Source organism: Mus pahari, chromosome 22, assembly GCF_900095145.1.
Source record: "Mus pahari chromosome 22, PAHARI_EIJ_v1.1, whole genome shotgun sequence".
Classification (NCBI taxonomy): domain Eukaryota; kingdom Metazoa; phylum Chordata; class Mammalia; order Rodentia; family Muridae; genus Mus; species Mus pahari.
The window spans coordinates 41,148,116-41,162,973 of NC_034611.1; the positions used below are offsets into that span (position 1 = coordinate 41,148,116).

At 41.1% G+C, this 14,858-nt stretch overlaps 2 protein-coding genes across 7 annotated transcripts in view; one reads left to right on the forward strand and one right to left on the reverse strand.

Annotated features, from left to right (window-relative positions):
* Orc3 (origin recognition complex subunit 3) overlaps nt 1-4,876 on the reverse strand; it is a 46,503-nt gene extending 41,627 nt beyond the window's left edge. For 2 of the 6 annotated variants that reach the window (XM_029533230.1, XM_029533229.1), the window contains exons 1-2: nt 3,683-3,867; nt 162-216 (exon numbers count right to left, since the gene is read on the reverse strand). In XM_029533230.1, the coding sequence (XP_029389090.1) occupies nt 162-216; nt 3,683-3,751 (124 nt within the window). In that variant the 5' untranslated portion in view covers nt 3,752-3,867. Of the gene's footprint in view, nt 1-161; nt 217-3,682; nt 3,868-4,702; nt 4,740-4,822 lie in introns of those variants that run through there. The other 4 variants (XM_029533231.1, XM_029533232.1, XM_021222116.1 and 1 more) reach the window with 4 other exon arrangements.
* A 44-nt stretch (nt 4,877-4,920) lies between these two features.
* The window catches only part of Rars2 (arginyl-tRNA synthetase 2, mitochondrial), a 45,564-nt gene continuing 35,626 nt past the window's right edge, over nt 4,921-14,858 (forward strand). The window contains exons 1-3 of the mRNA XM_021222240.2: nt 4,921-4,984; nt 8,627-8,700; nt 13,907-14,009. Coding sequence (XP_021077899.1) covers nt 4,949-4,984; nt 8,627-8,700; nt 13,907-14,009 — 213 coding nt within the window. The 5' untranslated portion in view covers nt 4,921-4,948. The remainder of the gene's footprint in view (nt 4,985-8,626; nt 8,701-13,906; nt 14,010-14,858) is intronic.

Consider the following 14,858-nt stretch of genomic DNA (forward strand, 5'->3'; position numbering starts at 1 on the left):
GCTCACAACCATCTGTAATGAGATCTGACACCCGCTTCTGGGGTGTCTGAAGACAAGTACAGTGTGTTTACATATAATAAATAAATAAATAAATCTTAAAAGGGAAAAAAAAAGATCTAGGGGAAGAAAAGAGCAACAAACTGGATGTTCTGATACTTTACCTATTGGCACAGAGATCTTTCTTTTTTTGACGTCTGGCTTAAACACAAAGCAGCCCTGTTTAAAAAAGAATGGAGGGAAGGAGAAATAAGGCATAAAGTCAAATTAGGCACAGAGCAGGCAGATTTAATGACCCACATACTCTATCAACAAGCAAGTTGTTTAAAGGGGAATTGGAGTGAGAGATATAGCTTTCAATTCCTAAGAAATATTATCACTTTTCTTTGAAATACAGAAGGGGGGACTGGAGTTAAGAGCACAGACTGCTCTTCCAAAGGTCCTGAGTTCAAATCCCAGCAACCACGTGGTGGCTCACAACCATCCGTAATGAGATCTGACGCCCTCTTCTGGAGTGTCTGAAGACAGTTACAGTGTACTTGTGTATAATAATAAATCTTTAAAAAAAGAAAAAAGAAAAAGAAAAGAAATACAGAACGGGAATGGTCTTGAAAAATTCATCCATTTCCTCCTCCTCAATCCAATAAGTACTCACAGTTTTTAGGACCTGTTCTAAGTAAGATATAGACTTTTTTTTTTTTTTTAAAGTTCAAGTTTCATAAACATTAATGACGTGCATTAAAATGGATTAAGTTAAAAACACTCATTCCAAGAGGATTTTTTGCTTAATTAACTCTAAGTATCTACAACCAGGATGTTTCATCTGACATCTTTTCTCAATTAATACACTCCTTTCCATCTATCCATTACAGTTTGGCTCAAAACTCATTGCTCACATCTGTAATCCACTCGAGACAAGAGAACTGTCATGATTGAGGCTAGCCTAGTTTATACAGTTTGAAAACCTAGGCATGGTTTAGACACTTGCAATCTTAGTACCTGTGGAGACAGAAAATCCCTTACATGAGTATGTGTCTAGCCTAGCTATACAACCAAACCAAACCGAAATAAACCAAGCCCTCGTCTTCTCAGGAGACCCTCCTGGAAGCTCTTGCCAGAAATGCTTCTCCTGAGATTTCAGGACTCAAACATCTTTGTTTTGTCTTCCTGGTAAATTGTGAGCACATTTACAGCACAGATGTATTTTATTTATAACCACCTCCTCAATGTTTATAATGTACTAACAAATAAATACATTAGGTGACCAGTACACAGAATGAATGCTAAGTAATTTTCCTGGTAATTTTCGAGCTACATTAAGTTTGCTATTACTATTTGTGACCACTAAAACTTAGCTCCTAAGATTCTAGTTGCAGTGTATTCTGCCAAAATGAAAATTACATTTTATGGATAGTCTCTTAAGACTTCCATTTATATAGAAAATGAAAGATTACGAGAAGTAAAATATGACAAAAAAAGTCATTTCAGACTACTGTTAAACAGCTTTGCAAAATATAAAGTAGCCATGTGGATTACATGTTCCAAATTAAACTGTACCTTATGGTCTTACATTTGCAACTAGTAAAAGTATATGAATTACTTGTACATATTTTTAAGAAGTGTATGACAAGCTTATTACTGCATTCTTTCCATATACACCTGTTATAGCCAAACGGTTATAGAATGGATAGTAATATAACAAATATTAGCACAAGGATATGAATATAAGCAACAAACATTAATGAACAGTAATGTGGTTAACCACCATAACAATCAGCCAAAAAATATGACAAAAAAACAATACTTGATAGGTTTAAGGAGGAAAATAGATTAAAACATTGGCATTTCCATGAATTCTGGAAATTGTCCTTAAAGGTTCTTATTTATATAATATTTCCTTCATGATTATCAACACAGATATTTCTGTTAGGGCAAAAAAAGCACTTTTATGAAAAAACTATCATCTCCAAGTTTCTTTTTGTTTTGGTTTGGTTTTTGGTTTTTCGAGACAGGGTTTCTCTGCGTAGCCCTGGTTGTGCTGGAACTCACTCTGTAGACCAGGCTGGCCTCGAACTCAGAAATCCGCCTGCCTCTGCATTTGTGTAGTGTGCACAAAGTCTACAGTGTTATATTCACCACCAGAAAAGAAAATGTAATGAAGTCTTAAAGCAACAAACAGGATTAGGAGTTGGGGCATTTAAAACATCTGGAACAATCACAAAAGAAGTCACTAGATATGCACTCACTGATAAGCGGATATTAGCCCAGAAACTTAGAATACCCGAGATACATTATGCAAAATAGAAGAAAACCAAGAAGGATGACCATTGTGTGGATACTTCATTCCTCCTTAGAATAAAGAACAAAATACTCATGAAAGGATATAAGTACAGAGACAAAATTTAGAGCTAAGATGAAAGGATGGACTATCCAGAGACTACCCCATTCGGGAGTCCATCCCATCATCAGCCACCAAACCTAGATACTAATGCTCATGCCAGCAAGATTCTGCTGAAGGGACCCTGATATTGCAGCCTCTTGTGAGGCTAGGCCAGTGCCTGGCAAACACAGAAGTGGATGCTCACAGCCAGCTATTGGACAGAACACAGGGTCCCCAATGGAGGAGCTAGAGAAAGTACCCAAGGACCTGAAGGGGCTGCAACCCTGTAGGTGGAACAACAATATGAACTAACCAGTACCCCCTGAGTTTGTGTCTCTAGCTGCATATGTAGCAGAAGATGGCCTAATCGGCCATCACTGGGAAGAGAGGCCCCTTGGTCTTCCAAACTTTTTATGACCCAGCACAAGGGAAGTCCTGGGCCAAGTAGTGGGAGTGGGTGGGTAGGGGAGCAGAGGTGGGGGGGAAGGGTATAGGAAACTTTCGGGATAGCATTTGAAATGTAAATAAAGAAAATAATAATAAAAAAATTAAAAAAAAAAAACATCTGGAACTTTGTAGCCAAGGAAAAATAAAAATAGGAATAAAGCTAATAAAAACACAAAAGTCTTTAACTAGAAACTATGGTGGTGTACACCCTTAATCCTAGCACTTGGCAGGCTCATGAAGGCAGGTGAGTTCAAGTTCAGGCTGCTCTACATATAGAGTTACAAACCAATAAAGCCACATAGAACATGTCTCCAAAAAATTAATTAAGGGCTGGTGAGATGGCTCAGCAGGTAAGAGCACCCGACTGCTCTTCCAAAGGTCCTGAGTTCAAATCCCAGCAACCACATAGTGGCTCACAACCATCCGTAACAAGATCTGACTCCCTCTTCTGGAGTGTCTGAAGATAGCTACAGTGTACTCACATATAATAAATAAATAAATCTTTAAAATAAAAATTAATTAAACCACAGGGTTTGTTCTCTTTGAAATGTAGTCTTTGAGGGTACTGTTTGTCATTGACCATTGTAATCAAAACTAAATGTTTGGTGCACTGTTACCTTTTATCATCAACACACTTCTCAAACGTCTTAACCCCCAGCCAGAGCCGTAGCATGTGTATAGTGTCTCCGTTTCTGTTGAACTGTGACAATTTAAGCAGCAGTTGCGTTTCTTGAACTAATGTGACTTGCCTTTATATCCTTGTCTTCCCTGCTCCATCTCCCCTCAGGAATGCCCAGCTAGAAAAAGTGTTTATCTATCACCTAAACTTCACAAACTGAGGATTCATTTGCTGCTTACCTCTAGCAACAACCTAGTGGGCGGTGTGCCAAAACCAGAGAGCATTTCAATGTCCTCCAGCATGTCCATCCTGTAAAAGCACTGAAGGGTTCCACTCTGCCCCGTGGGCCAGAGCTCCCCTCATCACTGGCTCTGCTGGGCTGCCTGCCTGCCTGCCTCTGATGTTAACATCACCTATAACAGACCTGTTATAAAAGAAGACAGCCCACTTCAGTGTTCCCCTGCAGCCCCAATTACAAAACTTTTCAGAAGTCTGTTTTTTCAGCTTCCTTCAGGAGTGTCCTTCTGTTCTTAGAACAGAAGTCAAGTCTTACTTTACAAGGCATAGCAGCACAGGCCACTAGAACTTTCTTTTCCAATGACTGCACTGTTTGATATCCTTGAAATATGGTTGATGCTAATGGTAAACTTACTTTTAAGTTATCTTAATTCCAGATGTAGCCACAGGCTCCTAGGGGGCAATACAAGCCTAGGATTTCTCCTCTTACAAACTACAATTTGACTAGCACTCCCTTGCTATGGAGTAGTCCACAATCCCTCAAAACACTCACCTGAATTACACTTTTGTTCTGGTTTTTCCTAATGCTCCTCTCTCCACTCACGGGTTAAACTGCTCTTTTTTACTTAATAAGCTATTTTATTTCTACATTCTAAGGCAAAGACCATCTTATTCTGCTCTCCCGAACTAATGCTTTATATTTTTGCAAAAGATTCTTATTTTTCAGATCTTAGCCAAACTGTCACTTTCTCCAAGAGTTTCCCTGGTCTCCTAGAAATCCTGGTTCGTCCCTCTTCTTAGAACTCTTTTCCTTGCTAATGCGCCAATTCAAGATCAGCTGCTTATCAGTATTTCTGGGTACAGAAATCTTTTTTTTTTCGGTAACTTTAAGCACAGTGTGTACTTATGGAGGGGAAGAGTTGGGGAAGCGGCAGGACGCAGCACATTCTGGGGGCAGCCGCTCTCCTAGCCTTGGCGCCACGGCCCAGTTGCCCAAAGCAAAGCTTGCCTCGAACCCAGACCTGGGCAAAGCCGCCTGAGTCCTGTTCTTCCCGGAGCCAGAGCTGATGCCCATCAAACCTCGTCGGACTTGCCGAACAGGCAGGCACCGCGACTGTGAGGCGAGCGCCACCCCTACGTACCTTGGACACCGAGGAGGTGGCCATAGTCCGCGGCCCCGCGTGCATGCGCACTCCACACTTCCGCGCGCCCCGGCGGAAGCAGAGGCGACTTCCGGCGCGGAGGCGGGGCGTGCGGGAAAGGGAGGCATGGCGTGCGGCTTTCGTAGGTCGATCGCCTGTCAGGTACTGTCGAGAGCGGCGAGCCGGCGGGAGCCAGGGCCGGAGGGGGCAGCCGAGGCCGGCTCTGCCTCCTCCCTGCGCTGCGGAGTGGGAAGACCCTCGAGAGCCCTGGGCGTTCCCTGTCTTCTCATGTCCCGTTCTTCCTGCTTTAACCTGGGCGGACTGTCCAGGGGCCATGATTATGATTAGACCCTTGTAGAGATGAATCTTCCTCCTTCGTCTCTGCCCTTTATTTGCTCTCATGAATAACCTGGTAGGATATACCTCGAATAAGAAACTTCGGAGCTTACTCAACCTGTAGGCGATGCTCTCCCGAGGGAAAGCTCTAAATCCGGACTTGGAGACCATTGGCTAAAATAGATGATTTAAAAGTCATGCCCAGGGCTGCGGAGATGGCTCCGCGGGTGACGTGCCTGCCGTACAAGCATCAGTGCCTGAGTCTGAATTTCCAGGACCTAGGCAGAAAGAAAAAAAACCCTGCATAGCTAAGGAAGTCTGAAACCACACCTCTGGGAGGTGGACACAGAAACAGGTGGCTCCAGCGCCTGGTTCGGCGAGAGTCTGCCTCAAATAAGGTGGAGAAAGACACTGGACCTGTGCTCGTCCCGTGTTCAGCGCGGCCCATCCTGCCTGGAGTTTGCTAGTGCTAGCACAGACTTAGAGCCGGTGTGGCTGAGTTGTTTTTAGACAATTCTGAAAGATGGTGCATATACTTCTTAGGTAGTTCTGTGAGAATTAAGCTCCAGCCTACAGCGGTGACTTTAAAAGTGTGATCTGTGTATCTGTGTTTGTATGTTCCCTCAGGAAGAGAGGCCACAAGTTGCCTGTGTTTCCTCCAGTCACTGTCCACCTTTTTTTTTTTCCTAAGACAGATTTTTCTCCCCGAATCTGGAGTTTACCCGTTTAGCTAGGTTGGTTAAGCCAGGAAGCTGCAGGTGTAATGGTGATTCTGGTGTTAGCTGAGTTCCTTGTGTGGTACAAGGGAAAAAACAACTGACCGTCTGGGAAAGACAACAGACCAAAATACAAGGGAGAAAGAAGACTGAGAGGCAGAGAGTGAAAACTTGCTTATCCTCCGGAATGAGGGAAGGGAAATCCAGAGTTGGGGAGTCTGTGGCTGGTTGAGGGTGGGGAAGGGTGCAGGCACGTGTCTCAGGTTTCCTCCATTGGCTGTGCGTGCCCCATTGGCTCACCCAGGAGATGATCACAGGCTTTTATGCACAGCTTGCTCAATTAAGGAAGTGGCCATGCTTTGAAGCCCCTTCTCTATGTTTACTTGCCCTTTCTAGCTGTAAACCGCGACTCTCTGCTGACCTTTATCCCAAGAAGGCAAGGTCCATCCTTAGACCTTGCAGGTGTTAATGTTCTTAAGCTCTCAGCAGGCTCTCTCTGTAAGCCATTAGTTAGCCTCTGCGTTCTTTGCTCTTGTGTTTAATGTGACCAGCTTTTAGCTTTGCCATGGCAGTAACCACTGTCCATACGGATCTCCAGCTCTACTCAAAGGGAAGAAAGGATAGCATATGCTGGAGCTAGATTTCACTGACTGGACCAGCAACAAGGGTTTACGTTTCCCCAATCTCCATAGTTCCAGTATGGAAGCAGGTTGATGGAGTAACAGAACAAGGATTGATAATAATAAAGCAAAGCATTTAAAAAACTAGATTGAACCGGGCGGTGGTGGCACACGCCTTTAATCCCAGCACCTGGGAGGCAGAGGCAGGCAGATTTCTGAGTTCGAGGCCAGCCTGGTCTACAGAGTGAGTTCCAGGAGAGCCAGGGATACACAGAGAAACCCTGTCTCAAAAAAGAAAAAAAAAAAAAGATTGATGGAACCATCAGAGAGGCTGGTTACAGCAAGATAGGGGTAACTCTTCTATAGACCCCGGCTGCTATCTAACAACACTCTCTCTGAGCCCTCTGCTTGGTGGAAAACTAGGGTTTTTTTTTGTTAATACACTCCCAAAAGGTTATCTGTTTGTCAGGATGTTAGCTCTAGCTAGGAGTAGCAGGATATTAGGTCCAAAGGTGGGAGATACTCAAGATGAAATTAATTAGGTTCCAGATCTGCAACAACCGTAGCTCTCCACAGTCGTTGATGTTTTAGTCAGCTACTACAGACACAGCTCCTTTTCAGGAATTCTCACTCACATTACCAAGACGTTTAGCTGCAGTTTTTCTTGGTTACCATACCAGAACTCCTTGTCTGTGGGACAGTCTGGAGTGGTCTCCTTCCTAAAATAGGAACAACCCTTTATTTACAATTTAGCTCCTAGAATCGGGCAACATTGTCTTATGTACGTTCCTTAAGGAAGCCAACTGGCCTGCTGGAACTGGCTTAGCCTTGTGTGTGTGTGTGTGTGTGTGTGTGTGTGTGTGTGTGTATGATCATGCAGTGTATTTTTATCATATGCCCTTCCCCACCCCGCCATCTTCCTCCTTATCTGGTCATCTCAGACCCAGATTTAGGCCCTTTTATTTCTCATCCCTAATGCCCCAACTCTCTGCAGCAACTGCACTGGCAAGTCACAAACACATGTTGCCACACTCAGCTCTTACAGGAGTGCTAGGGTTCTGAACCCAGGTCCTCCTGCTTTGATGGTGAGCAGCACCATGCTTGCTTTACCATGGCAAGCATCGAGCCATGTTCCAGCTCTGGTGGTTCAATCTTCCCTCTCTCAATGCATCCCCATAGTCCCCAGGAGGCATCTCAAGTAAACTGCTTGTACCAGAGTTCCAAGGCATTTCAGCTAGCTGTGATTTTCTGTAATCATCTCTGGCTGCTTAACAGAATTCTTTCTCTTTCATGGGTCACGTGTCCGAGGAATAACTAAATCCTATAATGTGCACGTGCCTCACAGAAAATTATTCAAAATATGGAAATGTCTGTACCACCAAATTTAACAGTCATGAAAAAAGCTTCCTGAAAATATAAATGTACCCATGTCTGCTTACTTATTATTTGTGTGCTAAGGACCAAACCGTGCTCCTCATACATACCACACCAGGGCAAGTGGCTAGTGCTTTATCACTGAGTTGTCCCATGGCCTTTGCTTTGGGTTTTCCTTAATTTTGTTTTAGTTCTTTGCTGCTTCTCTGATGAGTAAACACCGTTAATAGAGTTTGGGCCTGGGGATTAGATATTTTTTCCTTAATACTTACTTGTTTCTATTAAATGCCATAATTTTTAAATCTGTTTTGTTTGTTGTTAGCCACAATGTTTAGAATACTACCTGGTACAGACTAGCTACTCACTAAATATTCTTTTAATGAAAATCATCTTTGGATTCTCAGTGATTCATATCATATATATATATATATATATATATGTGCTTAAATTGACAAATATAAAATACATTGAAGGACAAGCAGTCCTGCTTGCTTCTTTATAATCAAACCATTGTATCATATCAAGCCCTGGCAGCCACAGACCTTACTTCAGTCAGAGAGTTTTGTGTGTTGTAGAATGTCAGATACGTTGAATCATACTTAATACCGTCTTTAATATGGGTTTTACCGATGATGTATTTGAGGGTCCTTCTTATTAAGTGTGTTAAAGGCATTTCTTTATTGCTACTAGTATTCCATTCACTCTGGAATAAATAAATCAGCAGTTTTATCCCGTTTTATTCTTTTTTTTACGTTTAGCTTTCCAGAGTATTGGCTCTTCCACCAGAAAGCTTGATCAAGTCGATATCTGCTGTTCCCGTTTCAAAAAAAGAGTTAAGTATGCTTGTAGTGATCTCAAATTGTTGAATTTGTTGGCAATCCAATTTTATTCAACTCTTCAATTTATAGAGTAGTCCTTAAAGTTAGGATTCATTATATTCATCTTATAATTAGTGTCATAAAATTCCAGTTCTAAGTATTCTGTTGTGCATGTAACTATCTTTTTGTTAATTGTTTTCATATTTGTTTATGCTAGCAGTAATTATGTCAGTCTAATCTGATTGGAATGTTAGAGACTGTATAATCATGTGACGCTTGAATGACCATACTTACTCTACCTCTTTGGTTGTGTTGTTTTGCTTGACTTCATTTGAAGACTCCCAAGTGATAGAGAATTATTGTTTAGGGATATATAAAGTCCATATTGTTTTCTTAGGTACAGGGAAAAATAATATTTTTTAATATTAGTCTCATCATCTTATCATTTTGGCAAAATATTTTAGTGCTTGGACAAAATGTAGTCTACCCATGGGTGTATTATCTTGGACCACAGGGTCAAAATGTTCAAAAATAAATCACATCTGCACTAAACATAAACAAAGTTACTTTTCATATTATGTCCGAAACAATACACTGAAAACAATATACTTATAATACATTTGCATTGTAGCAGGAGTTACAGCAGTTTAGAGGTGGTTTTCAATAGGTGGTGCATGGAGGGTGAATAGACATATGCAACAGTCCTTGAGCTCCTGCAGAAGTCCTCTATCACTTACTAATAAGAAGCTTGCCACGAGCTGGGCGTGGTGGTGCACGCCTTTAATCCCAGCACTCGGGAGGCAGAGGCAGGTGGATTTCTGCATTCCAGGCCAGCCTGGTCTACAGAGTGAGTTCTAGGACAGCCAGGGCTACACAGAGAAACCCTGTCTGGAAAAAAAACAAGACAAGACAAAACAAAACAAAAAACAACAAAAAAAGAAGCTTGCCACATAGTATATTCTTAGCTCTAAGGTTTTTAAAGATGGAATATAAAATTCTCAGCATCAATGTATCCTTTGTTCCCTGAATTTTGTTAGAACTTTGAGGCGAGAGGGAGGGTTGAGTATTCCTCTTTTCATGATAAAGAAAAGAAATAAATAGAAAGAAAAGGCACAGACTAGAGATCACTGATAATTTTACTATTTTTAGTTTTGAAAATAGTGAAAATGGGGCTGGGTGTGGTGGTGGATGCCTTTAATCTCTGCACTTAGAAGTTAGAGGCAGACTGATCGCTATGAGTCCAAAGATCAGCCTATATAATGAATTCCAGGACAGCCTGAGCTGTGTAAAGGCCTGTCTCAAAAAAGAAAAGAAGAAGAAGAAGAAGAAGAAGAAGAAGAAGAAGAAGAAGAAGAAGAAGAAGAAGAAGAAGAAGAAGAAGAAAGAAATTAAAAGAAAGAAAAAAGAAAAAGAAAGTAGCAGACCTGCTTTAAAGAAATCTGTGTGTCAATCACTGAGCGCCACCACTGTGTGCATAGGGCCAGTCCTCAGCATTGGATTATGTTGTACCTACTAGATTTCAAAGTATAGCTATTACATCTTTTTTTTTTTTTTTAAAGATTTATTTATTTACTTATTTATTTAATTATTTATTACATGTAAGTACACTGTAGCTGTCTTCAGACACTCCAGAAGAGAGCGTCAGATCTCGTTATGGATGGTTGTGAGCCACCATGTGGTTGCTGGGATTTGAACTCAGGACCTTCAGAAGAGCAGTCGGGTGCTCTTACCCGCTGAGCCATCTCACCAGCCCCTATTACATCTTTTAAAAGGCTTGTTTTTCCTACTAACTTACTGTTTTAAAACAAAAGCATAACAAGCAGTCTAGTTAGAAAATTAGGGACACGTTCCCCTTTATTTTGAAATGATCCACACAAGGTAGTTATTGACAACCATGCTGATTAACCCAATTGAAAGTTTTAAGTTCTTTTTATTGATGGCCAGACCAAGAATGGCTTGTGGCTCTGAAAAAGCTCTTGAGCTTAAGGTCAAGGGGGTATCATTTTTAAAAACAAAGCCATCATTGCTCAAGGGAGAGAGAGAGAGAGAGAGAGAGAGAGAGAGAGAGAGAGAGAGAGAGAGAGAGAGAGAGAGAGAGAATGAGAATGTTTTACTAACCACGTTTGACTGCTTTGTAAGACCCAGCAGTATCTTCCTAGCAGGCACTACATAATTGCGTGGACCATAGCCAATGTCATGAACAGTCTCAGAAACGATAGCAAGATGAATGTGGCCATTGGTGGTGGAAGGCTAAGAAGTGACCAGGCAGGCACAAAATACCATGGGGACTGGATGGCTTCACCTTAGTCATCTCCATTGAAAATAAAAACACATGTCTACTTCTATTCATGTTTGTTGTTGTCTGAAGCAGGGTTTCTCTATAGCCTTCACTGTCCTGGAACTCGGTCTGTAGATCAGGATGGTCTCAAATGCAGAGATCCACCTGCCTCTGCCTTCATAGCATTGGGATTAAAGACATGTGCCACCATTCCCAGCTCTGTTAATAATTTGTTTAAATACTTTTTTTAGCAGCTTATGATTCTTACTTTGAGTCTTCCTGGATGTTTGTGAGAGCCATGCTTGGTGAGAGCCATGCTTGTAAGACTAAAGTCCTAGTTAATCGTTTATAAAGAACCCTAGGTCTATATCACAAAAGTGTAATTCAGTCCTTGATCTGCTCAAATCCCTACTGTCTCAATAACAGTAGAGCTCATTACTTTTACTTATCCTTTATTTTCTCTGACTTTTAAAAAAAATCTCTGTTTGTTGCTTCTGGGCCACTTTATGCTTTATTCCTGTTTTGCTAAGCAAATTTCTTTAGTTGCCCATAGATTGGTTTAGATACTTGACTAAATTATCAAAGCCTTAGATGAATTTCTACAATTAAATTTTGTTTTCCAAAAATGGAGTGAGTCATCACATACCCAGCAAAGAATAATCTTCGAAAAAACAAGAGCATACTTGCCAACCATTTTAGTATAGAAAGGACAAAGAGAAAACTTCCCCCAAGGTGCGAGTGTTGGTCATGTTTGATATTCTATTTAGCATCAGATCTATAATAACATAATTTATAACCGAGTTGTCATTTCTCAATAATCCTATAAAGTACATACCATTGTTATCATTTTCCTGAGGTACCAAGAGATTGAGCAATGTCCAGAATTGCAGGCATTAATTGGTAGGTAAACTTGAATTTGTGGTTACAGCTCAAACATCAGTTTGGATTGGTGAACAGATGTTGTACTAAGTTGCTAGGTGATGAATTAAAACCCAGAAAATGGCCAGGCACAGCAGTGCACCTTTAACTCCAGTACTCCAGAGAAAGAGAGAGGTAGATCTCTGAGTTCAAGGCCAGCCTGGTCTACAGAGTGAGTACCAGAGTAGCCAAGGCTACATAAAAAAACTGTGTCTCTCAAAACCAAAAAGAAAAAAAATTAGACCCAGGAAATTTCATTGGGTTTTTAATTAATTTTTTATATTTCTCTTCAAATCCTCCCTTACTTCCCTCCTTGCTCTCCTTCAGTCTCATGCCCCCCTTTGTTAGTTATTGTATAGCATGCAAATAAGTATAGGTACATACTTTATTCCTAAATATAACCTGTCCGGCTGCATGGTGCTAGTAAGTATATATGTATACATAAGTATTTTTAAATAAAATGTGTTCTGTGGTATTGTACTCCTCCCTAGGGAAGGCCACCTTTCCTGCTCCTAGCTCTTCTTAGTTGGCTGCAGTCCTTTATAGGGTTAAGACCTCATGGGCTTTTCTCTGTTCAGTCTGTCAGATCTGTTGGTGTCATCCTTATTTGACTCCTGTTTGCTCAGTCATGTCGGTGAGGCTTTATGTGTGTAGCTTCTGACATTCCTAGGAGACAATCTCACAGCAAACCCTGACCCTCTGGCTCATACTCTCTTCTTGCCCCTTCTGCGATGTTCCAACCCTGAGCCTTTCATGCAGAAGTGTTTTGTAGATGTATGGGTTGAAACTGCATATAATACATTTTGATCATGTTCTTTCTCCTACCCAATTCCCTCAGACCCTTTCCCATGTCCCGTGGTGAGCAGGGGCTCCCCCAAATTTATGTTCTATCCCTGTCTCTCTAAAAAAACAAAAACAAAACAAACAAAAAACCAAGACAAAAAATACCAAAAGGAAACAAAAATAACAGAAGAAAACCTCAGAGTCTGTTTTGTGTTGGCATGGGCCCGCCCTGTATTGGGGCTGATGGACCCAGTGACACTCCATTAGGGCTTCCCTTTCCAGACGGCTTCAGCTGTGTATATATAGCTCCTTATTAGTGTTTTGTGCCCACCTCCCAAGAAACTTCGTAATGGTCATTTGCGTTTAAGTTCTGTAATGTGATGTTGACCAGAAGCCATAAGGACTTTTTAGGTGTTCCTCTGAGTCAGCCCCATGTGCCCCTCCCATGTATATTCTTTTACGAGAGTGACACATGGGCTAGACAAGCAACGACATAACTTGCTTAGCTCTCTTCACTAGCTCTCTGTTGAATACCAGAAGATGTCAGTATATGTAGGTGTGCAGTTGTTAAATAACCTGAATTGTTACACCCACAGGAAACTCTGTGGAGATATGATGAGCCATTCTCAGGTACCTGTCTAAACTGTGAAGTCTTTTTTCCAGATTTAAGTCTTCTTTTCCCTGTGGTAAGGTTAACCTGATTTTTTGTTTTGTTTTTTTTCAATGAAACTACAAATACTGTTTTAATGACTGGGTACCTTTCCAGGCACATGCCTTTAATCCCAACTCTCTGGAGGCAGAGGCAGGTGAATCTCTAGTCTGAGTTAGTTCCAGGGCAGCCAAAGTTTACAGAGAAACCCTGACTTGAAAAGCCAAACCAGACCAACCAAACAAATGAAAAAACAAAAAGACGCAAACAAACATCCCATTTTGCTCTTGTTATTTGGAAGGTTCTATACAAATATTTCGAATGGAGAAACAGCTTCATAGTGGTGTTGAAAGGCTTGGGCTTTTATGAATCTGCTTACTAGTTGCATTTCACTTGCTAGATATCTTTGTTTCAAAGATATACATCTACACTTAGGTAATAAGCAAGAATTTTATAAAATAACCAAAAACTTAAAAGTTATAAGTAAATAAAAAGTTTTGTATTTCTTGACTTTTAATTTCAAAGGTATTCATAAAGAACACACAGGTGATGTTTCTATAACAACTCTTTCCCATTTCATGATTATCTTTAGAGAAGTGGCAGATTTTCAGCTTTCTGTGGATTCCTTACTAGAAAACAACAATCACAAGTCACAACTAGACACTCAAGACCAAGCCAGGAGATTGGCAGAGAAGGTATTGTATCTCTAAATTATAATAAGCTTAGCATTTAAAGAAGAGTAGAGCTGTACAGGCGGCCTCAGCTGTAATGCACTAAATACAATTTCTTTGTTCAAGACAGCTTAAAACTATTTTAGTCCATTGTATGCTATGAGGTTAATGGTTTTCTAAGTAGTTGTAAAGAATTCCTTTGGTTGTAGTCTACTTTCTGTTGCTGAGGTAAATATGACCAAAGTGACTTAGAGAGGACTTTGCTAGGTGACAGTGCATCCCAGAGGGAAAACAAGACAGGAGCTTAAGCAGTGACTGAAGCAGATATCCTGAAGGGATGCTTGCTGTTTGCCTCTCGGGCCCTGCCTGGCTTGCCTGTCTATACAGCTCAAGCCCATTTACCTAGGGATGGTGCCACCCGCAGTGGGCTGGACCCTCCCACATCAGTCATCAATCAAAATGTCTCACACACAGGGTCATGGGACAGTATGAACAGGGAGGTTCCTTTCCTAAGTGACTAGGCTTTAGTTGGTGTTTTGGTTTTTATTAGCCACAGGACTGAAATGTTAATTATATTTTATAACTTGAAATTGTATAAATTTTTCTTTGCTTGGTTGGTTTGGTTTTAGTTTTCCAAGACAAGATTTCTCTGTGTAGCCCTGACTATCGTTCTGTAGACCAGGCTGGCTTTGAACTCAGAGATCCACCTGCCTCTGCCTCCCAAGTGCTGGGATTAAAGGCGTGTGTGACCATCACCCGGCAAAACTGTATAAGCTTTTTTTCTTTCTTTTTTTTTTTTTTTAAGATTTATTTATTTATTATATGTAAGTACACTGTAGCTGTCTTCAGACACTCCAGAAGAGGGAGTCAGAT